Genomic DNA, 25,503 nt, shown 5'->3' on the forward strand with positions numbered 1-25,503 from the left:
CAAAAAACTAGCCTAATTGAATGAGGACAACTCCAAAATAAATGAAAGCATGTTTTTGCATGTAAACCACAAAATGTAAAAAATATATCAATACAAAACGTTGTCATATAGACTAAACAAGGACTACTATCCTGGCGACGTCGTGTGTTTGCTGGGAAGTGTTCTTGTTATACGGTTTTTATTTTGTCAATAAAAATATCAATGTAATATGATATTTGAGACTGTAATGAACTGGCCACCGACACAGGATTTAGCGCTTAGAAAATGAATGGCTAGATGGATTGATGGATGATCTATCTATTCGAGCCATGGCGCGCCCTCTCTCGGCTGTCATGACAGGTTTTCGTCTGGTGTGTTTGTTTGTCCTGGAGGCGGAGCATCGCGTGACATACTAACTGACGGTCAAGAGTGCGGAAGTTATAGGCTCCGCACATTAAACAAATATTTTACTTTTTATTTCTTCTCTTTTGAACTCTGATTTGATTGTAATAGAGCGGATGGAGTCACAGTGCAAAGAGGAACCGGTGCTGCACATCGTAGTTGTGGGATTTCACCATAAAAAGGGTTGTCAGGTAAGAGACTGTCCGCATGTTTGTTTATTAATATTAATCTGCTTCAAACGTGTCGTGCGCTTCTCTATTACCCGTACAAATAATTTATGTTTTTACTATTGTATAATTTATTATTTACCATTGATACTTTGGTGTAGAAATGCAACAAAAAACAATAAGCAAAATTAAATCTGCTTAAGGAGCTCGACTTCACTAAATGATGAATGGTCATAAATTATCAACATCGCCTGTAATTCCATGCTGATGTGTGTGAGATCTAGCATTTCTGCCTTCATTCCATCCAGAAAAACAAAACAACAAAAAACACATTTCTTTTATTTTTGAATGAATGGCACTTATTGTATGATGTCCTCTCACATAAGAAGATTTCAGTTATATCATTGGCTAGTAGTAGCAAAAGCTCTTTTATTCTTTATAAAGGTCCCTCCCTCATGGTGGCTGCCATGTTGATATCACATGACCTGATGAATAATGGTCACTGACTGTATAAGAGATAGTAATATCAAGGCATCACATACAAATTCAATTATTGGATCAAAATATAGTAGGAATATCAAATTCAGTTAGAATAATAAGACATTGTAATAAGGTAGATACAAATCAAATTAAATCAGTTTAAAAAAAATCAATATGTTACACTAGTGCGTTTTCATTTTAAACCTTCATCCTGTTCAAAAGTTTGAGTTTGTTGCCCAGCCCTATTTGTTTGAACCGCGAGAGGCGTCAAAGCTTACGCTACTCCTACATCACGTCAGGGGTTACTCTTTTGGCGTAAGTCCGCTTGCGTAGGCCGTCTGCCGCCGGAAGCTTTATTTCAGTTTTTAATATGGATATTTTTCTTACACAAACACATCGCTACGCTTCAGAAGGCCTTTATTAACCCCTCAGAGCTGTGTGGAGTAGCCTATGTTTATGATTGATGGATGCACTTTTTGGGCTTATAAATTTCGTCTTCTATTCACTGCCATTATAAAGTTTGGAAGAGCTTTTATATTTTTGCACTACTGAATGATTCTCTGTCTATTGTACACGTAAATTAATCGCTGCTCTAAACTAATGGATGCTGCATTGTAACGTACACTCATACAGAAGATCACGCATCACAATCTACAATGTAGCACCCATTAGTTTAGAACGGCAAATAAACTTAGGTGTACAATAAGCTGTTTAAAACGTGCATTCTCTCGATTAATTTTGAGCATAGTATAATCAAACATCTTATGGAGTGCTCTCAGAGTATGCATTTATTTGTCATTTTAACTGTTTGGACACGAAGCTTTAAAGTGGACTTTAAGTGTATTTCTTATCCTGTTGTGCCCTCTATAGGCCATGACCAGCGACTAGTCGACTTCAAGCTTAAAGCGTCATGGCAGAGGATTAAAGTCCACTAGTTGGTGCAACCCCTGTACAGAGTAGCCCCAGAGTGCAGTCTGGACGATGGGGCGGGGCGACACTTTTAGGTGGGGCGACACGTGTCGCTCCGCCCACACCCGATTTTATTGGTTTATAATACAGCAATCTTATTGGCATAGACGCTTGAGGCACGAGCATGCGCCTTCCTTTATGTACGAGTTTATGAATTATCTATGACGCTGTTTGGCCGTACTATATTAAGTGATAACCATTGCGATTTCAGTAACGATCAATTGGATAATGTTTTGATGAACTTACGAATCAAGTTAGATGAAGTTACTGTCAAAATGTATACACAATTCACATCGTTTCAAAGCAGCTTTACAAAAAGTCTAGTGCTGGGCAAGTTAACGCGTTATTATCGCGTTAACGCATTTATTAATTAATGCCGACAATTTTTTTTATCGCGCGTTAACGCAGTTTTTTTATTATTATTATTATTTTGAAAGTCCGTTGCTCACTGGCTCTGAATACACATAGGCCTACAGTCAAACCATGATCACAGGAGGGGTGGGATGTTGGTCAGCCAGCAAATAACCAACCCAAACAAGCAGTGGAGAGGCTTTGGCAGGTTCTCTCAGGTGAACAGAAAGGGAGACAGCGCTCCGCGAGTGAATGACAGGCGCTCCATGGATAGTAACCATGCAACGGCTTCTGTGCGCTACGCAGCTGTAGCCTTTTTAACTTAAATTAAAATTATACATAACTTTACCTGATAGGCCTGCGTTTAGTTTAGCGGGGATGCTCTGCCATGTGAATTCCCTCCTGTTGATATCCTGATAACTATTTAGATTCTGGAAACTCACAAACAGCGAGCCGAGGATCAGTCTCTCTTCCAATGATTTGTGCTGCGCGTCGTGTACAAAAAGTTAGACAATTCAACTTCGGCAACGCGCGTGCGTGAGGCGAGCATGACCGCAACAGTTTCACAGAAACGCACCCGCTTGTCGCTGCACCTGCTCGACCACTTCACCTCACTCTAGGCTGATTTATAATTCTGCGTCGGACCTAAGCCGGAGCCTCTACGCTATACACTACGCGTTGGTTTTCATTTATATATCTGCGTCGTTGTCCGCGTTGACGCGCAATTACACATGCAGAGGGAGAGTGTGAAACCCGGGGAGCGGTTCTAGCAATCACAGCGCTTGCAGTACGCGTAGAATTGACCTTACATTTTTGGAGAGATGCACGTCAGGGTACGCGCGCTACACAGCTACGGCGTGAGTTCGACGCAGAAGTATAAATTGGGCTTTACCTCTGTTTAATGTAATCTTACGTGGGAAACCATGGCATGCCATGCTAAGCTGCTATCAGAGAAGTAACGTTGGTCGATTTATATCTGTAGTAGTGATCATGACCCTTTGACTAGACTGTTTCTGCTGCTCCCTGATACAAGATACCTGTTCAGAAAAAAAAAGAAAAGAAAACTGGACTCTTTTTAACAAGCTAGATAAAAGGTAATGCCCTGGCAGTGGCAAATAGCTTTGTTTAAATATTTGATTTGATTACGTTAATGTTTAAGTTGAGATTTACAAGAAATATTGTATTGATACTGTGTAAAGGGAATACTGCTGGTATAAAAGCACCTTATTTGTTTAAAGTTTTTGCAAACCACATGTTATTGCACTTTTGTAGCAGTACATTTAAATCAAAAGTGCGCAATACACTACTTTAGAATTCATTATTCAATATTGCGCGTAACAATGCGATTAATCGCGATTAATCGCAAGAAAATCATGCGATTAATCGCGATTAAATTTTTTAATCGTTGCCCAGCACTAAAAAAGTCATATTGTAAGCTTTAATATTGAGCAGTTGTATGGCTTGGCGATATCACAAAATATGTTGCTGATAAATAATACACTGTTTGAGATTTAGCCTAGCTATACTATATTAATTTACCCTGCAGATAAGTCAGTGCCACTTTTGGTGGGCAATGAGCATGACTGCATGAAATTACTGGCAGATCAAAGGAGAGATCATTTCTATGTGGGCTGATTTAGACAATATTTTTCCGCATGTCATGCAGAGCTCCTTAATTTTACATCATTCGTTTATGCTTCTTCGTTTTTCCATTAGGATCAGTGAATAAACACAAACTCGGGATTTTACACAAATTATGATAATTCCCTGTATTTCAGTAACACAAAGGATAAATCCGAAAGTGTGTTTTATTTTATTTTAAAGCAAAACCACGGTGACAAATAAGACAGGCTACCAAATAGCAAGCCCTGGCCATTGGGTTATGTGCGTACAATGGGAATAAAATCCGTGCAGCGCTGCAATGTGGAAAAAAAAGATTTTTTTTTTTTTTTTTTTTACTAAAACAGATGTTATGTTGATCTATAGCAAATATTATAATGTAGGCTATGTGCTTAAGAGCGTATTTAAGCAATTGGCCTACATGTTCATATCACTTCTCTGCTGGGTGTTTTATTTATTTTATTACAGCCTATTATAATTGCACAGATTTATAGCAGTGTGTTTTTTTTATGGTTATGCAGCTAGCCTATATGTGAGTGTTAATATTTGTAACCATTTTTATCCAGTAGCCTACATGAACATGAACACGCAATGCGATGCGATGGTGGATGAATAAACAATTGGATTTTTAATATACCTGATGTCACAGTCACAGATAGACAGTCGTACATAACCGGTTGACACTTATTAGAAAACATGAATCTTTAAAAAATATAACATAGGGCTTTACAGAACCAATAGGCCCTCATATTGTATGAACAGGTAATCAACCAGGAAACGTGTTTGCCATTAAACATTTTATTTGCACTTTGTACCAAATAAATCAAGCATTGGACAATCTCGTTAAAAAAAATGACAACAAAAAACGGTCATGCTTTAGAATTTAAAATCAGCTGCTTACATTCTTACAGTCAATTATCATCATTTGCGTAAAATCCCGAGTTTGTGCTGATCCACCGATCCTGATAGAAATATGAAGAAGCCAAGTGAATGACGCACTAATCTAATGTAAAACATCTCCCTGAAGTACAAGTAACGTCACCAAGCGTTCGTTTTTAAACAATAACTTATACTGTGTCTTAAGTATAAAAAAGTATTAGCCAATAGATATTAACAAAAATTACCATGGTAAACTGATAATAAGATACGATTAAAGTTAGCATTTAATATTTCTTTGATACGGCCAAATCATTCACAAAATCGTACATAAAGGAATGCGCATGCTCAGACCTGAATCGTTTACACCAATAAGATTCCGGTATTATAAACCAATTAAATTGGGGGTGGGCGGAGCGACACGTGTCACCCCGCCTAAAAGTGTCGCCCCGCCCTATCGTCCAGACTGCACTCTGGGGTACTACCCTGTACATTCAAGCCTCTATTCTCTATCTATATCTCCCCCTAGTGTTCATGCTTAGTAATAACATCACATACAGACAGACAAAATTTTATTTTCCCTCTCTCCCCACTATTTTCTTTAACCTTGCAATTACAACCTTGCAAAAAATCATAATTTTTTTTTGTGTCCATATGGTTTAATTAAATTTAATAGGGTTAAATTTTCAAAATAAAATGGCAAATTACCTGCATACATTCTCTTTTTTGAGGACAAAGTCTAAAATTTCTGGTTTTAATTCATTTTGAGAGTATATTTGGGGGGTGATTGCAAAAATGTTAATGTTTAACCCTAACCGTAAAAACATTTTACCAAATAATTGATCTTATTTAAAAAAGGTGAAATTCTCAATAAAACACAATATCAACTAGTTTGGCATAATCTTACATCAGAACTATTTAACAGTAAATAAAATTAAATGGAACACCATTGTTTTAAATATTATAATTAATTTGGGGAATCATGTGACTCAAGTCAAATTCCTGAAGTGTCAAGGTGGTGTAACCACCATTCAAGGAGTCATTTGTTAATATTGTGTAAAAAGACCATGTTACAGGAAATTATATCACAGAGAAGGACACCTGGTGACACTTACTGTTGCATGCAAATGTTAGTAACTCTCATTAAAATGTGAGATAATTTGACATTTTTAGGGTATGGTCAGGTATTCTTAAGTATATGTCAAATGGTATGACCCCAGGAATACATTGATAATTCATCATTATTATAAAAATGAGTTTTAACTTTTAAAATTACATTTTAAATATTACCACCGAGGCCACATGCTTATACAGGTGTCCATGATAATGCCTGTCAAATTTGATTTTAAACTGAAATGTCAAATGGTGTAACCGGTTAGACCTATTGACTCCTATTACAAGCCTTTCTGTTAGGGTCAATTTAGTCAAATATAACTAGTTTATGATGCTGATTAAACATGTAATTTAAACTAACCTACAATTTGGAACTTTTTCAAGTGTTCAACGTAACAAATGTAACCTCATTGGTTCTTGCGGAAGCTCAAACGTGTGAGATTGAACCTCATTGGTTATTGCAGAAGCTCAAACGTGCTGCGTAACACAAGAATGAACTTCATTAGTTCTTGTGGAAGCTCAAACGTGCTGCGTAACACGAAAATGAACCTCATTGGTTCTTGCTGAAGCTCAAACTTGCTGCGTAACACGAGAATGAACCTCATTGGTTCTTGCAGAAGCTCAAACGTGCCGCGTAACACGAGAATGAACCTTATTGGTTCTTGCTAGGGCTGGGATAAACGATTATTTTTTAAACGATTAATCTAGCGATTATTTTTTTGATGCATCGATTAATCTAACGATTCATTTTTCTGTCCGATTCGATTTCGATTCGATTCTGTTATCGATTATCTCCCCATTAATTGACTAATAGCAATTTATACGTTGATTTATATATCTGAATGAAAAAAAACATGAATTCCTTAACATTGCAATATATGTTTATTGCTCTTAAAATTCCAAAATAAAAAAATATACAAGTGCAAAGTAATGCATTCTTAGTCAAAGGTAGTATTCAATAAAACTTTGAAGCCTTGAAAACACTTAGGCCTAGCTTACTGAAAAATAGTGCATCTTGTAATTCTTCTTTCAGATGAAAATAACAACTTGATGTCTAGCATTCAATAAAAAAAAATTCTATAAATATTTTTGAGTCTTCATTTTCTTTTCTGACATAGCCTACTCCAGTTCTTGTTAAAACACACCAGACATGCAAATTCTGTGCATTTTGGGCACTTTTTGAGTGAAATCATATTTATTTTGTCCATCAAAAGTGTGCTTTCACTTTAATTGAGAGCAGTGCAGCAAAAAAAAATACTCTGCGCCGAAACCCGCGCTTCACTACGGTGACCGGGAGGGGACATGTTCGGTTCACTTATTTTTGTCGTGGCCACAACATATAAACTCGTGGGAATGTGATATTAAGTCGTGGGAACGTCATATTAAGTCGTGGGAACGTGATTATAAGTCGTGGCCACGACATGTCGTTACCTCAACAAAATGATCTCGTGGCCACGACTTATAACCACGCGATGCAAAGTCGTAGCCTCGAGATCATATGTTGAGGGAACGATATATTTTTCTCGTGGTTTCTGAAGTTGGTTTGACGTTGGACATTCGATATTCGCATTTAAGGGACCGTCTCAAAATTACATTACAGAATATCGAACGTCCAACGTCAAACCAACTTCATGCCAGTGCAAAACTGCGACAAAAAAGCCCATTCAATTTAAGAATGCGCTTCAGGTGTCTTTCACTTATAACGTACCCATGTCTTAATGGCAAAGACGCACTATATATTTATATGACATTCCTAATTTAAAGTAAAATGTTATTTCTTCTGTCATCTCCATCTCTGCTGTAGCCCAGTCTATGCTATGGTACGGTTACAGTATTGGCCGCTGTGGCTTCCTCAACATAACTCGTGGCCACGACAAATAGATGTCGTTCTCTCAAAATATGAAGTCGTGGCCACGAGAAAAATATATCGTTTCCTCAACATATGATCTCGAGGCTACGACTTTGCATCGCGTGGCCACGACATAATTATGTCGTTACCTCAACAAAATGATCTCGTGGCCACGACTTATAATCACGTTCCCACGACTTAATATGACGTTCCCACGAGATATTATCACGTTCCCACGACTTAATATCACGTTCCCACGAGTTTATATGTTGTGGCCACGACAAAAATAAGTGAACCGAACATGTCCCCTCCCGGTCACCGTACTTCACTGCTGCTCACGCGCTGCTCCTGCATGCACGCCGGAAAAAAAAACCTCCGCACTGCTTATGCTTGCGGTGTGAAACGGCCGTAATTCACGAGGTTCCCTACATGTGCGTTCCGTGTGCACGTGTGATGCTAATGTTGCGTGATGTTAATCATGCGGCGCCCGAGTGCATTTGACCGGCATAAAATCGGAATATGTCATGGCCGATCACGGGAAAATCGGCCAATTCCGGTCACCAGCCGTTCAATCGGTGCATCTCTACGAGGAATGAGTGCACTTTGCACCTTGCACTTTGAAAGTCTGAGGAGCCACTGTTGCTACTACTCTCCGGCGCCGCCATCTTTGTTTTGGGTTTGACGAATCGACGCGCATATTTTGCGTCGGCGTATTTTTTGCGTCGACGTATTTTTTGCGTCGACGTCATCGATGACGTCGACGCGTTGTCCCAGCCCTAGTTCTTGCTGGAGCTCAAACGTGCTGCGTAACACAAGATAATGAACCTCATTGGTTCTTGCTGAAGCTCAAACGTGCTGCGTAACACGAGAATGAACCTCATTAGGTCTTGCGGAAGCTCAAACGTGCTGCGTAACACAAGAATGAACCTCATTGAATCTTACAGAAACTCAAACGTGCTGCGTAACACAAGATAATGAACCTCATCGGTTCTTGCTGAAGCTCAAACGTGCTGCGTAACACGAGAATGAACCTCATTAGGTCTTGCGGATGCTCAAACGTGCTGCGTAATGCAAGAATGAACCTCATTGAATCTTACAGAAACTCAAACGTGCTGCGTAACACAAGATAATGAACCTCATTGGTTCTTGCTGAAGCTCAAACGTGCTGCGTAACACGAGAATGAACCTCATTGGTTCTTGCTGAAGCTCAAACGTGTTGCGTAACACGAGAATGTTCGAGTTTCTCATTCTCGACTAGGCTTGCCGCGATAGACGGTGTTGACGGTGTTACCGGTTTTAAGCCCCATCACCGGTGACATCACTTTCCCACGTGACACCGCGATGTCTTGACTTTTTTTAAGTATTCGTTTTTGCTAAAATATTTATTTGAATTAATTAAAAATAATAATTATCAATTATTTAGTTCAGAAGAGAGCATATATTATAATTAAAAACTGAACTGCGCAGTGCGTGCCAAGAGCCAGTCACGTCACAGATCAGCAAGCATCAGGAGTCAAATTCCATTTAGCACGTGTGGAGATGAGAACGAGTCAAATTACAGAAAAGCAAGATAATGGCGGAAGATTTGGTGTCAAAACGCAATGCAAAAGCGCCTGTTTGGCAATATTTTGGGTTCAAACCAAATTCAAAAATGGAACCTGAAAACGTTAATGAGGCAATCTGCAAACTTTGCCTGGCAAAGGTAAAGGGTTTCATAACCCCGGGTAAAAAGCGGTGCTAACCCGCTTCTAAATTACAAGTGTGAAACGTTCCTTCACCCGGGGTTAAAAGCGGTGTTTAGAATGACGATAACCCAGGGTTAAGCGCAGTGTGAAAAGCCCACATGTGTCCAAGAAAGTGCAAGCAAAACTGGTGAAAATTGCACTTTTCTCTCATTCATTCGTAGTCTAGCCATATACTGCGCACCCCGTGGGGAACCACCCCTCACTGTATATAAATAAAACACCATAGTGCATTTGCGAGCCAGGCCATCATTGTAATTTTTTTTCCATCTCGGACTGTAAGACCTCCAGGGAGTGGGCTGCCAAAGTTCACTTCCGTATATAAATGAAGAATACCTTGTCAAGAAAGATGTGCAAAAATTGTGCATTTATTTTGAAATAAAAGGCATGATGGCACAATGCAGTATTCCTTGCTTCCCAGAATTTTGAAGTCCTCAAAAGTGTGCCTCCTCAGTCCGCTGACCCTAACCCTAACCCACATAAAACACAAATAAAAGCAGCACAGCTAAGAGCAACCTTAAAACAGGAGTAGCAAAACATTATCAGACTCAAATATAAAATAGTAAAACAGAAGTGGCAGAGCAGTATCAGACTCAAATATAGAATGGAAAAACAGGAGTGGCAAAACAATATCAGACTCAAATATAAAATAGAAAAACCAACCTAAGAAAAGAGGAAAGGCATTGTTTTAAAATAGAAATGCACTGCAGCTAAAGCCACATGCCTGACCATATTATATTTCAAATCTGAAGATAAGTCTAAAACTTAGAATTTTATTAAATGTGTTTCAAGACTACAGTGCTTAAGTGAACACACCCATGCTAAAGTTGACTAAAAAGAGGAATAAAAAAATCATCTTTTGGAAATTGATCTTAATGCCTTAAAGCTCCGGTCCGTAACTTTTTTGGGTTAAAAATTATCCAAAATAAATTGAGCAAGTACATAACCAGCCAGTGTTCAAAACTATCTGCTTGCCGTAGCTCGATTCAAAACGCTAAGCTTGTTATAATGTTTTTAATTCCAGTGGTACTGGTGGATTTCCGCGGGAAATTCGAGCATGTCTTTGTGTCATTACGTCACATCTGTACATAAAGAAGGTGTCTCGGCAGTAGGCTATATTGCGTGTGAGGATGTTGGAGGTGGAGATTTATAGCCTTTTCTCACAGCACTTGATATAATTAAACTTATTAATTTGATGGTGGATCCAGAAAGGTTCAAATGACAATCACCAGTGACAACTAGAGATTCACCTGTTGTAAAATGCAAAAGACTTTGGACTTCGGAGTAGGGATGTGAACGATTAATCGATTGTCGATTAATTGTCGACAAGAATTTACTAGATTAAATTAAATGTCGGCTAATTGAACATTGCGAACGTGACACGAGATTCTCACGCGAGAGACCCGACTCAAACTTGAGGTGGCAAAAAAAGAAACCAAACATGAGGCGGTCAAACAATAACTTAGCTCTCCTTATTAGCTAGGCTCCTTGCATGCTGGCTAAAAACTTTTTTTAAAGCTGGGTCTCAAACATTAACAGCGCTGTGTTGGACAGATTTGTGCAGCGGTGTTCCATGAGGGAGAGAGAGCGCGAGAGGTACGGGTGAGTGAGAGCGCGAGAGGTAGTGCTGCGCGAATTCGCTACGGCGCTCTGCAATCAAATACGATTTTAAAAAGGCTTAGTAAAAAAAGAAATATCAAAAAATCAATGTGTGGCGATCAGCGTTGATATTGTGGCGGGCCGCCACAAATAAATGAACGTATGGGAAACACTGCCCTCTAATTTTACTGTCACCTTCCTCAGGGATGATTTAAGTTGTGTTCAGTTCTATATTTGAAGTTTCCAGGTCTAGTAATTTTACTTTTACCTTTCTCAGACCAAGGGGGATTATAAGTGCTGCTGCTAATGTTTCAAGTTTTTCATGCAAGTAGTTTAGATTATTATATGTTGGCTTAATATAGTGTAGGCTAATCCTACCCATATAGATTTTTATTTAAAATGTATTTTATGTTGCTTAATGTTTCACATGCAACAGGCGAGCCAGTGCACAATAATTTTTTATGTATTTTAATTTTCTGTGCATCATTTATTTTGTTAAACTACATAAATGCCATTATCTGTACCGTATCCCAACTGTTACAATAAAACATCAATTGAGCAATATAACATGCATTTTTATTCAGTATATAAGCAATATTTAGCTTTTTATGTTAAAGACACTATTGATACCGTGAGAAATTTAAATTTTCAGGAAAATAGCCGCTTATCAGTTAATCGATCGATAAGGTCGATCAACTAACGATTAATGAATTAATCGATAATTTGCATCCCTACTTCGGAGTGCCTACAGAAAAACTGCAACCAGGCCCATGCGAAAACAAGGATAAATATAGCTGCGAGCAGCGATTACGGGCCCAAGCCGGTGGCACCGCAACCCCGGTGCCTTTAAAGGCACCGGAGTGGCGGTGCCGCCGGCTTTGGCCCTTCATCGCTGCTCGCAGCTATATATTTATATATATATATAATATATATATATATATATATATATATAAACAAGCCGGTGGCACTGCCACCCCGGTGCCTTTAGGGTTACTGTGCACGACGTGCAAAAACGTAACCCCGCTTTCACTGTCGCCCTACGGTCTCATGGATTTAACGGACTCATGAAATAAGTACACAAGACCGAAAATTCATATGAAGTGTACCATTTTGGACAGGGCCTATGATCGTGAATCACAATAGCCACATATATGAGATAATTTAAATTTAGAATCATTTTTAATGTCATAGGATGTCATAGGTCAATCTGTTTTGCAGCACTTAAATGTGTAAATCCAGAAGCCCAGTATTTATCTGGAGGTCTTTGCCCTTTGCCTGTCGACCTGGTTTGTCTCTGCCTTTTCTGTTCTGCCCTGTTTGCCATTGCTCACCCTGCCTGTCTTGACCTTTCTTAATAAAAAGCTGCAAATGGATCCCCCTGGCCTGACCCTGCCTCGTTACAACACATATGCTGCATCTGCTCGCTATCTGCCGAACGGCTCTGGTAGTTCCGCTTCAGCACTGATGATGTTGTAGGAATAGTGCGCTCTGGTTGGTCTGGATTATTCGGGATTTTTTATTTTATACAGAAATAAGTTATTTATAATTTAGATGAGAATAAAGTTAGTGTTGATTAAAATGAAGGAAAACAAATATATTGATCTGAAATATAGCACATAAATTTTAAATTAATTTAGGTTAAATTACCAAACATACAATCTTAATTTAATTTAAAGCAAACAATACATTTAAATACATTTAAATTATGACTAGTCAGAATGGCGTTGTAGATATCTCAAACTGGAGTTAGGGATAGTGATAATTTAATTTAAGATATCTATTATCAAGTTATAGATATCTTGAAATTCATTTTGATTAGAGATATCTGAAATTTGATATCTGTAACTTTCATTTTATTGGGTTAGCTATGCGCACTGTGATTGGCTCATCGCGTTTGGGGGCGTGGCTTAGCCATAGGTCAATTACGTTACAGATGTCTTAAATGATAATACAAACTATCCAAAATGTAATTACGACTTGTCAGAAAGACGTTGTTGATATCTACAATGTTAATTCCGGATAGTCAAACTTAGCTTTTAAATGTTAAAAGGGCTTGCCATACAGAGACGTAGGCTCAGAGAGAGGCTCACCATATTCAAACCAAAATATCTGACTTCCTGTTGGTCGGAGCTAATGACTGTAAATTAGAAAGTTGTCCGGCTCGAGGAGAACAATATACGTACCGATTTTTGTAACTGTAGATAAAACTAATCCCCCCACTTTTGACAAAAGGTGGCGCTACTGAGCCCTCACCACGCCCGTTTCTGAAACTTTGCACATGTCTACTGGCTAATAAATGTAATGTGTCTGTCGAGTTTATGCAATTTCAAGCATGCTAAGAGTCTCAAAAGCATCAAACAAGAATATTAAAGTTTGATGCGTTGCCACGGCAACAGTATCTAAGATATCAATAATATTTTCACAGGTCTACATCTGCCGTGTGTTTACATTATACACATAAAGTTTGAAGCAAATCGGGTAAAAATAAGAGGGTTATTTCAAAGCATTTTGAAAGTGACACTTCCTGCTGCCAGTTGGTGGCGCTATAACTTTGACTCACAATAGTCACATCCATGTGACCGGCCTCTTACAACGAACACACTGCTGAAGTTTCACCAAGATCAGTTAATGTATAAAGAAGTTATAACACACTTCCTGTTTCTCTTTTCGCGCCATAATTTCGTTTCCTCGCCACGGCCAAACCGTTCGAGATATCAAAAATCCCCTGGCAATTTTTCATCCTCAATGTCTTGACTTCATGTTGACCGAGTTTCGTGCCGTGTGTTTGAATTCTCTTGGAGGAGTATTTCAAATTCCATTGCATGCGTTTTCCAAACAACCCTAAATAGCCAACTTCCTGTTGGGCTGGGGTAAAAAGTAAGAGTATGAAGGATATATGAACCGATGAGATCTATATGTGTACTGAATTTCATATTATTACATGCAAACGTGTTTGATTTATGGACCAAGTTTTCGGACCCCGTTCCAGGGGGCGCTGTCGAGCCCCCCTGCCACGCCCGGGTACCAGCTTCAGCCCGGCCCTGATGGCCGCGGGTTCTGACCCGTGTGCAAAGTTTCAAGAGTTTTTGAGCATGTTAAGGGCCCCAAAAGTGCCCGAATAGTCGTTAGAATTTTTTTTTAAATGTATCATAAGGAAAACAATAGGGCCTTCGCCCTTTCAGGGCTTGGGCCCTAATAAAGAATAAGAATAAGAAGAATAGCAAATAATCCTAAGAAGAACAATAGGGCTCTGCGCCCTTTCAGGGCTTGGGCCCTAATAATAAATATATATATATATATATATATATATATATATATATATATATATATATATATATATATATATATATATATATATATAAATATAGCTGCGAGCAAAATTTTGGTTTTCCTGATCTCAACATTTTAAGGTGTTTTGAAGGCCAAAAAATAAAATAAAAATAAATATAGCTGCGAGCAGCGATTACGGGCCCAAGCCGGTGGCACCGCAACCCCGGTGCCTTTAGTTACCTAAAGGCACCGGGGTGGCGGTACCACCGGCTTTGGCCCTTCATCGCTGCTCGCAGCTATATTTATTTTTATTTTATTTTTTGGCCTTCAAAACACCTTAAAATGTTGAGATCAGGAAAACCAAAATTTTGCTCGCAGCTATATTTATATATATATATATATATATATATATATATATATATATATATATAAAGCCGGTGGCACCGCCACCCTGGTGCCTTTAGGGTTATTGTGCACGACGTGCAAAAACGTAACCCTGCTTTGACTGTCGAAAAGAAGTGTGCTGTAGAGCTTGTATCAGTGTGGGCTCTGCAAAAGTGTGCATTGAGGGCACATATCAACCACAAAGTATGCGAGAGCAACCTTCTGAAAGGTCAGGTCTACATCCAGGTCTACATCTGCCGTGTGTTTACATCATAGTAGTGAAGTTTGAAGCAATCAGGTGATTTCAAAGCTTTTTGAAAGTGACAGACTTCCTGCTGCCAGTTGGTGGCGCTATAACCGGGGTGGCGGTGCCGCCGGCTTTGGCCCTTTCATCGCTGCTCGCAGCTATATTTATATATATACACACACAAACACACACACACACACACACATATATATATATATATATATATATATATATATATACATAAATATATATATATTGTTTTTTTAAGAGACAAGACAGAATATTACTTGCCTGATCTGATTAGAAAAATAGTGTTTGTTTGTGTGTGTGTGTGTGTGTGTGTGTGTGTGTGTGTGTGTGTGTGTGTGGCGTAATTGAACAATGTAGTCATAAAAACATACTCCGTCCTTTTGTTCATACAGGACATTATTCAAACTGCAAAGTGTTTACTTATATTTGTGTACACTTGCAATAAAACACAACATTGTGCTTTTGTCAAGCTATAAACTCTTGTCAAACTGTAAACTACAACTGTCACCCAACCAAAATCTCTTACACACACACACACACACACAGTTTAAAAGCAAAAAATATCAAACAATCCTATTTAAAAACAGTCTGTGGGAGCCATCTTTTGGACATTCATCATATCGCATTGGTTTTCATTTCTTGTCATCAAACAGAGCCCTAATCTGTTTATTTTTTCAGTTACACATTCTACATTGATTAAAAAAGAAAAATCAAATGTGTTTTTATTTTATACAGAAATAAATAATCTATCATTCAGATGAGAATAAAGTTAGTGTTAGTTCAAATTTTAAGGAAAACAAATATATGATCTGAAATATAGCACATTCATTTAAAATTCATTCAGGTTCAATTACCAAACATACAATCTTAATGTAATTTAAAGCAAACAATACATTTAAAATATATGGGTTGTATGACTATTTTTTAATATAAAAAGATATATATCCAAAAAGACAAGGCCTAAAGTTTAACAAGGGTTAAACTCTTATCACTGTAACAGACACAATCACACACACAATCACACACACACACACACAAGTCAAATCACTTACATTTTACATGCAATATTGACTTTTTTTCTGTTTCAGCAGCGAAAATAGTTAAACAAAGATCACAGCAGAACCATCGCGCATCTCACAGCAACGCGTTCTCATTACTGAATGATTCAGCATTTTGAACGAATCGGTTGACTCAAAGATTCAATGACCAATCAATCCATAAACATCTATCTCATTCATGAATGACTCAGTCGTTCAAACGAATGAATCAATGACTCGCTCATTAAGACGGTCGCCTGGCGACACCTACTGACGGTTTAGTGTTATGTTTAAAAGTATCATTCTTTCCAACGATTGTTAATTAACTCATATTTGAAACATAAGCTATATTTATATATATACATACATATACACAGACATACACAAAAATAAAATAAAAACACATTTGAAATGTGTTTGCTTACTAAATTGTGAGCTGAACGAAAGTTGCAGCAAATATCAGCAACAGGAGTCAAATTTCATTAATCACGAGAGTGAAGAGCTGACTGAAAAGATGATGACGGAATAGGCTATTTTATGTAAAAACGCCTATTTAAGCGAATCTGTCATTGTACTCTTTTATTGTTGTGTTTTCCGTGAAAAATAATAGACTATTGAACTCACAATTCAAGCAATCGGCCCCCGAAATTGCACTAATTTTAGTGACACTAAAAAGTATGCGGCTGCACTGGCATTCATAATGGTGCGCGTCCATGGCGACGAGCGAGCAGAACAGAGCGAACGTTTAGTTAATTTCTACTTCCATAGGAATTCATTCGAGCGCCACCATTTCAATGTCCGTGCGGACGTCCATATTATACTTTCGCTTTCAAGTTAGTGTTTTTAAACCCCCCAGCGGGAGGTTTACACAATTGGTTTACACAATCACACGTTGATTAACCGGTGGGAAAATATTCCCATAGTAACATCCCTAATATATAAATATATATAAATTCAATAGGCCTACCTGATTTTGAACACAAGAGGGCAGTATAGCACTATATATGATTTGGATTATTATTATTTTTGACTAAACAACCATTCTGGCTGTTTTTAAACTTAAAAATAATTCTTAAATTGAAAAAAAGGAATAAAATGGGTTTAGTTCTAATATTTGTATAATTTTATATAAAAATAAATGGTGTATAATTACATTTTAGAAAGATATGAGACATGCCCTGATTCTTTTTTTGACATTACTTGAATCCCTCAACCATAGCAAAACCGTTTGAGATATTCAATATCTGTTCACAATTTAGCATCTTCAATGTATTTTCATCATGTTGAAAAAGTTTGGCATGAATAAAATAAACTACTTAGGAGGAGTAGCTAAAAACTCAGAATCTGAAATCCACATTCAAACCAAAATATCTGACTTCCTGTTGGTCGTAGCTAATTACGGTAAATTAGAAAGTTGTCCGGCTCGAAGAGTACAATATACATATCGAGTTTTGTTACTGTAGATAAAACTAACCCCCCCACTTTTGTCAAAAGCATTTAGAAAGTGACACACTTCCTGCTGCCAGTTGGTGGCGCTATAACTTTGACTCACAATAGTCACATCCATGTGATCGGCCTCTTACAGCGATCACACTGCTGAAGTTTCATCAAGATCAGTTAATGTATGCAGTAGTTATAACGCACTTCCTGTTTCACGTTTCTCGCCATAATTTTGTTTCCTCGCCACGGCCAAACCGTTCGAGATATCAAAAATCCCCTCGCAAACTTTCATCCTCAATGTCTTGACTTCATGCTGACCGAGTTTCGTGCCGTTTGTTTGAATTCTCTAGGAGGAGTATTTCACATTCCATTGCGTGTGTTTTACCAACAACCCTAAATAGCCGACTTCCTGTTGGGCTGGGGTAAAAAGTAAGAGTGTGAAGTATATATGAAACGAGGAGATCTACATGTGTACCGAGTTTCATATTATTACATGCAAGCGTGTTTGATTTATGGACCATGTTTTCGGACCCCGTTCCAGGGGGCGCTGTCGAGCCCCCCTGCCACGCCCGGGTACCATCTTCAGCCCGGCCCTGATGGCCGCGGGTTCTGACATGTGTGCAAAGTTTCAGGAGTTTTTGAGCATGTTAAGGCCTCCAAAAGTGTCCAAAAGGTAGTAAAAAAAAAAAAATAATAATAATAATAATAATAATAAATATAGCTGCGAGCAGCGATTACGGGCCCAAGCCGGTGCCACCGCAACCCCGGTGCCTTTAGTTACCTAAAGGCACCGGGGTGGCGGTGCCGCCGGCTTTGGCCCTTCATCGCTGCTCGCAGCTATATTTATATATATATATATATATATATATATATATATATATATAAAAAGCCGGTGGCACCGCCACCCTGGTGCCTTTAGGGTTATTGTGCACAACGTGACACAAAATATCAAAATATCTTCTCGCTATCTGCCGAACGGCTTTGGTAGTTCCGCTTCAGCACTGATGATGTTGTAGAAATAGTGCGCTCTGGTTGGTCTGGATTATTCGGGATTTTTTATTTTATACAGAAATAAGTTATTTATAATTCAGATGAGAATAAAGTTAGTGTTGATTAAAATGAAGGAAAACAAATAGGCTATATTAATCTGAAATATAGCACATTCATTTTAAATTTATTTAGGTTAAATTACCAAGCATACAATCTTAATTTAATTTAAAGCAAACAATACATTTAAAATATATGGGTTGTATGCACATTTTGTAATAAAAAAAGATATATATCTAAAAAGACAAGGCCTTAAAGGGTTAAACTCTTGTCACTGTAACAGACACAATCTCTCTCTCTCTCTCACACACACACACACACACACACACACGTCAAGTCACTTACATTTTAGATGCAATATTGAATAAGCAGAAAAATCGGATTTTCTGCTCTGAAAATATAAATAAGCATAAAAATTTAATAAGCACTTTGAATATTCTAAACAGAATAAGCACTAGTCGCTAATGAATAAGTACTAGTACTTAATGGAATAGATACTAGTATCTAAAAAATAAGTACTAGTCGCATGAAAATAGAGACTAGTAGGTTAAAATGATTAAATGTTAAAACGGCTTGCCATATTGGCTCAGAGAGAGAGAGAGAGAGAGAGAGAGAGAGAGAGAAAATGACCTTTTAGATACTAGTACCTATTAATAGATACTAGTATTTATTCAATAAATACTAGTACTAAGTCATTAGATACTAGTACCTATTAAATAGATACCAGTACTTATTCATTAGCTACTAATACGTATTCAAAAGAATATCTAAAGAATAAGCACTAGTATCTAAAGAATAGGCACTAGTGTTAGGTAATGTTAGGTTGACTATTTTATCATTATATATTATTAAGGCTATAATGAACAGGCTGCGATGTCAAGATTGCAATGATGCAATATGTGTGTGTGTGTGTGTGTGTGTGTGTGTGTGTGTGTGTGTGTGTGTGTGTGTGTGTGTGTGTGTGTGTGTGTGTGTGAGATTGAACATTGTTACACATAAAAACATACTCTGTCATTTTGTTCATAGAGGACATCATTCAAACTGCAAATTGTTTACTTATATGTGTGTACAGTCGCAATAAAACACAACAAAGTGCTTTTGTCAAACTGTAAACTCCTGTCAAACTGTAACCTACAACTGTCACCCAACTAAAATCACACGCACACACTGTCTAAAAGCAAAACATATTTATCCAACCTCATTTAAAAACAGTCTGTGGGAGCCATCTTTTGGACATTCACCATATCGCATTGATTTTCATTTATTGTCTTCGGAGCCCTAATCTGTTTATTTTTCAATTACACATTCTACATTGATTAAGAAAGAAAGTTCAAATGTGTTTTTATTTTATACAGGAATAAATTATTTATAATTCAGATGAACATACAATCTTAATTTAATTTAAAGCAAACAATACATTTAAAATATATGGGTTGTATGCATATTTTGGAATTTAAAAAAAATATATATATCCAAAAAGACAAGGCCTTAAACTTGAACAAGGGTTAAACTCTTGTCGCTGTAAGAGACACAAATGATTCAGCATTTTGAACGAATAGATTTACTCAAAGAGTCAATGACCAATCCATAAACATCCACTGTCTCATTCATGCAAGCCTATGTAAACAAAAAAAACATAGCCACTGTCCAAAGTGGCAATTATATGATAACGGACACAGCAATGCATCATGTTAAGGTCATCATGTTTGTAGCATGATCCAGGGGATTAAAACGTACAAAATATATTTCAGGCCTAGTGGAGTTGGTAACTAATAATAGTAGATGTGTAAAGTTGCATAAAATGGAAATACTCACTAATGCAAGAAAAAACTACCTCAAAAAACTGTTATCTGTGTTGTTGTTCAGTCACTCCAGTTGGAATTTTCACCCCAAAATGGCGGCCGCGCTACCGAAGCGGTTAGCTGTTACCAAAAAAGCATCAGAGCTTCGCCTCTTGTTCTTCTATACTCTTTGGTGACACTAAAAAGTATGTGGCTGCACTGGCATTCATAACGGTGCGCGTCCGACAAGCGAGCAAAACAGAGCGAACTTTTTTTCATTTCTACTTCCATAGAAATTCATTCGAGCGCACTGCGAGCGCCACCACTATAAATATCCGTGCGGACGTCCTTACTTTACTTTCACTTTTAACTTAGCGATTTAAAAGCCCCCCGGCGGTGTTACACGTCAAATAACCAGTGAGAAAATGTTCTCGGAGTCACATAGGCTACCTAATATATTTAAATACAATAGGCCTACCTGATTTTGAACACAAGAGGGCAGTATAGCCCTATGTATTACTTGATATATTTATTTTTTGACTGAATAGTGAATCCTGGCTGTTTTTAAACTTTTACATTATTCTTAAATTGAAAACAAGAATAAAATGGGTTTAGTTCTGTTATTTCTATAATTGTATCTAGAAATAAATGGTGTATAATTAAATTTTTAAAAGATATGAGGCTTTTAGTGTTTATTTTTTTGACATGATTTGAATCCCTCGCCATAGCAAAACAATTTGAGATATTCAATAGATATTCACAATTATGCTTCTTTAATGTATTTTCATCATGTTAAAAAAGTTTGGTGGGAATAAAATAAACCACATAAGAGGAGTGGGTAAAAATGTAGAGGCTGGTTTTGCAAAACATTCACATTCAGACCAAAATCCCACTTCCTTTTGGGCTGGCTTAAAGTTGTTCGGCCCGATGAGATCTATATACCGAGTTTCATAATATTACATGCAAGTGTGTTTGATTTATGGACCAAATTTTCAGACCAAGTTTATGGACCAAGTTAATTTAATTAATAAACTAATTATATAAAACTATTTTCAATGCACTACAATTAATTTGGTTATATGCCTTTACTTATTAATAAAACCTATTTAAAAAATACAAGGCGTAAGCCATTTATTTTCCTTTTTAATGCAGGCAAAACCACACAGCAGTGAAATGGTTAATCTAGCCCCCCTCCCCCCCCCCTCCCCCTCCCCACACTCACAGACACACACACAGAGACGTAGGCTCAGAGAGAGACACATAAAATGACAATTTTCAAACCAAAATATCTAACTTCCTGTTGGTCGTAGCTAATTACGGTAAATTAGAAAGTTGTCCGGCTCGAAGAGTACAATATACATATCGAGTTTTGTTACTGTAGATAAAACTAACCCCCCCACTTTTGTCAAAAGCATTTAGAAAGTGACACACTTCCTGCTGCCAGTTGGTGGCGCTATAACTTTGACTCACAATAGTTACATCCATCTGATTGGCCTCTTACCACGAACACACTGCTGAAGTTTCATTAAGATCAGTTAATGTATGCAGAAGTTATAACACTTCGTGTTTCTCTTTTCTCGCCATAAATTCGTTTCCTCGCCACGGCCAAACCGTTCGAGATATCAAAAATCCGTCCGCAATTTAGCATCTTCAATGTGTTGACCTCAAGCTGACCGAGTTTGGCGGTAAACGGATGCAATCTCTAGGAGAAGTACTTCAAATTCCTGAGCAAGCGTTCTCCAAACAACCCATAATAGCCGACTTCCTGTTGGGCTGGCGTAAAACTTGACCGAGGGTAGGTTGTTCGGCCCGATGAGATCTGTATGTGTATTGAGTTTCAGATTAATTCATGCAAGCGTGTTTGATCTATGGACCAAGTTTTGGGGACCCCGTTCAAGGGGGCGCTGTTGAGCCCCCTTGCCACGCCCGGATACCAGCTTCAGCCCGGGCCTGATGGCTGTGGGCGCTGACCTGTGTGCAAAGTTTCAAGAGTTTTCAAGCATGTTAAGGGCCCCAAAAGCCCCTGAAACCTTGAACACCATTAAAATAATAGTCAAATTCCCCAACCCCCCCACACACAGAGACAGAGGGAGAAAATTCTCCTGAAAATCATATTCAAACCAAAATATCTGACTTTGTGTTGTTCGGAGCTAATGACTGTCAATTAGAAAGTTGTCCGGCTCGAGGAGACGAATATCCATACCGATTTTTGTTACTGTAGGTAAAACTAATACCCCATTTTTGACTAAAGGTGGCGCTACTGAGCCCCTCACCACGCCCGTTTCTGAAACTTTGCACGTGTCTACTAGCTAATAAATGAGATGTGTCTGTCGAGTTTCATGCAATTTCAAGCATGCTAAGAGTCTCAAAAGCATCAAAAAAGAATATTAAAGTTTGATGCGTTCCCATGGCAACATTATCTTAGATATTAAACAATCCTTTCACAGGTCTACATCTGCCGTGTTTTTACATTATACAGATGAAGTTTGAAGCAAATCGGGTAAAAATAAGAGGGTGATTTCAAAGCATTTTGAAAGTGACACACTTCCTGCTGCCAGTTGGTGGCGCTATAACTTTGACTCACAATAGTCACATCCATGTGATCGGCCTCTTACAGCGAACACACTGCTGAAGTTTCATCGAGATCAGTCAATGTATGCAGAAGTTATAACACACTTCCTGTTTCACGTTTCTCGCCATAAATTCGTTTCCTCGCCACGGCCAAAGCGTTCGAAATATCAAAAATCCCCTGGCAATTTTTCATCCTCAATGTCTTGACTTCATGCTGACCGAGTTTCGTGCCGTGTGTTTGAATTCTCTAGGAGGAGTATTTCGAATTCCATTGCATGCGTTTTCCAAACAACCCTAAATAGACGACTTCCTGTTGGGCTGGGGTAAAAGTAAAAGCATGAAGGATATATGAACCGATGAGATCTATATGTGTACCGAGTTTCATATTATTACATTCAAGCGTGTTTGATTTATGGACCAAGTTTTCGGACCCCGTTCCAGGGGGCGCTGTCGAGCCCCCCTGCCACGCCCGGGTACCAGCTTCAGCCCGGCCCTGATGGCCGCGGGTTCTGACCTGTGTGCAAAGTTTCAAGAGTTTTTGAGCACGTTAAGGGCCCCAAAAGTGCCAAAAAGGTAGTAAAATAATAATAATAATAATAATCCTTAGGAAAACAATAGGGCCTTCGCCCTTTCAGGGCTTGGGCCCTAATAATCCTAAGGAAAACAATAGGGCCTTCGCCTTTTCAAGGCTTGGGCCCTAATAATCCTAAGGAAAACAATAGGGCTTTGCGCCCTTTCAGGGCTTGGGCCCTAATAATCCTAAAGAAAACAATAGGGCCTTCCACTTTTCAAGGCTTGGGCCCTAAATGTCTGAAGGGCATTAAATGTAGTCACTCAATGCTGATGTTGTTAACATTAACAATTTGAGAACAAAGTATAATTTGCACGGTTTGTCGTGATAAGCGATCGTTAGATTTAATTAGCGCAATTTACTGCAATGCTTTTTTCCCCTTAGTTGGTCAGAACAAAAGTGGATGTTACTTACTTGTTCAGATGACATACTTCCAAAAAGTAGAATCTGTGATTCTGAATGACAGTGCCGTGCCGAGGCACAACCCACGTAAAGTTGATAATTCCGCAAATAACTGCAATTGCAGATTTTGAACGGAGATGGTTACAAAGAGGAAAACCTACGGACTGCAGCTTTAATAAAAAAAAATTAGGAAAAATCCAACCTTTAAAGGGTTAGTTCACCCAAAAATGAAAATTATGTCAGTATTTACTCACCCTCATGTTGTTCCAACCCCGTAAGACCTTCGTTCATCTTCGGAACACGAATTAAGATATTTTTGATGAAATCTGAGAGCTGGATCACTCCTCCATACTAGTCCATAGGCTTCTTCAGGGATTGAACTTGCCGGCCTCGAAAAGTTATTAAAGACATCGTTAAAATAGTCCAAGTGACTACAGTGGCTCAATCTTAAGTTTATCAAGCGACGAGAATACTTTTTGTGCGCAAAAACAAACAAAAATAACGACTTTATTTCAACTATTCATTTCCTTCTCTTTGGGCCTCTAGTCAGTTAACGTAGTGTGATTCCGTAGAGCTACGTCACACGTAGGCTCACTATTGGCCGACGCTGGTCATGTGCGTGATGCGTGTGACGTACAACAACAGAAGCTTATGCTATTACACTAGTGAACTGACTCGAGGCCCACAGAGAAGGAAATGAATAGTTGAAATAAAGTCGTTATTTTTGGGGTTTTTTTGCCCACAAAAAGTATTCTCGTCGCTTGATAAACTTAAGATTGAGCCGATGTAGTCACTTGGACTATTTTAACGATGTCTTTAATAACTTTACGAGGCCGGCAAGTTCAATCCCTGAAGAAGCCTATGGACTAGTATGGAGGAGTGATCCAGCTCTCAGATTTCATCAAAAATATCTTAATTCGTGTTCCGAAGATGAACAAAGGTCTTACGGGGTTGGAACAACATGAGGGTGAGTAATTACTGACAGAATTATCATTTTTGGGTGAACTAACCCTTTAAGGACACTTTCTATAAATTGTCATGGTTTTATTTCAGTTAGCCTAATAGCTGGTTTGATTTGCATTGAGAGATGATCTTATGGAAAGTACCCCATGCCAATCTCTAGGTATGGTGAAGGGTATGTGATGATGTGGGGCTATTTTAATTCCAAAGGCCAAGGGAACTTTATCAGGATGCATAGTATCCTGGATCCATGAAATAACTGGCCTTTAAAAATAAAAATCTGCCTGCCTCTATGGGAATTTAACATAGGGGTGTCCTGACTTATGCCCCCTGTATTTTAAGGAAGAACATTTATTTATTTACGATACATTATTCATTCACAAAGAAAACTGGTGTCCTTAAAGGTTGGATTTTTCCTCATTTTGTTAATTAAGGCATTAAGATCAATATCCAAAAGATGATTTTTTATTCCTATTTTTAGTCAACTTTAGCATGGGTTTGTTCGCTTATGCTAAGCACTGTATGTCAGGTGATTTTATTTTGAGAAGACTCTAAAATGCTAACTGATGTTTATTGTCTCTTCTAAGCAACCATTCAGTGTATTGTCTCTATTGTT

The 25,503-nt window shown here is 38.2% G+C and overlaps 1 protein-coding gene across 1 annotated transcript in view; it reads left to right on the forward strand.

Annotated features, from left to right (window-relative positions):
• The first annotated feature begins 379 nt into the window (after positions 1–379).
• The window catches only part of avl9 (AVL9 homolog (S. cerevisiase)), a 67,953-nt gene continuing 42,829 nt past the window's right edge, over positions 380–25,503 (forward strand). The window contains exon 1 of the mRNA XM_056253656.1: positions 380–572. Within this exon, the coding sequence (XP_056109631.1) occupies positions 498–572 (75 nt within the window). The 5' untranslated portion in view covers positions 380–497. The remainder of the gene's footprint in view (positions 573–25,503) is intronic.

The sequence above is a fragment of the Rhinichthys klamathensis genome, unplaced genomic scaffold, assembly GCF_029890125.1.
Source record: "Rhinichthys klamathensis goyatoka isolate OS25496 unplaced genomic scaffold, OSU_Roscu_1.1 h1tg000108l_1, whole genome shotgun sequence".
Taxonomy (NCBI): Eukaryota; Metazoa; Chordata; class Actinopteri; order Cypriniformes; family Leuciscidae; genus Rhinichthys; species Rhinichthys klamathensis.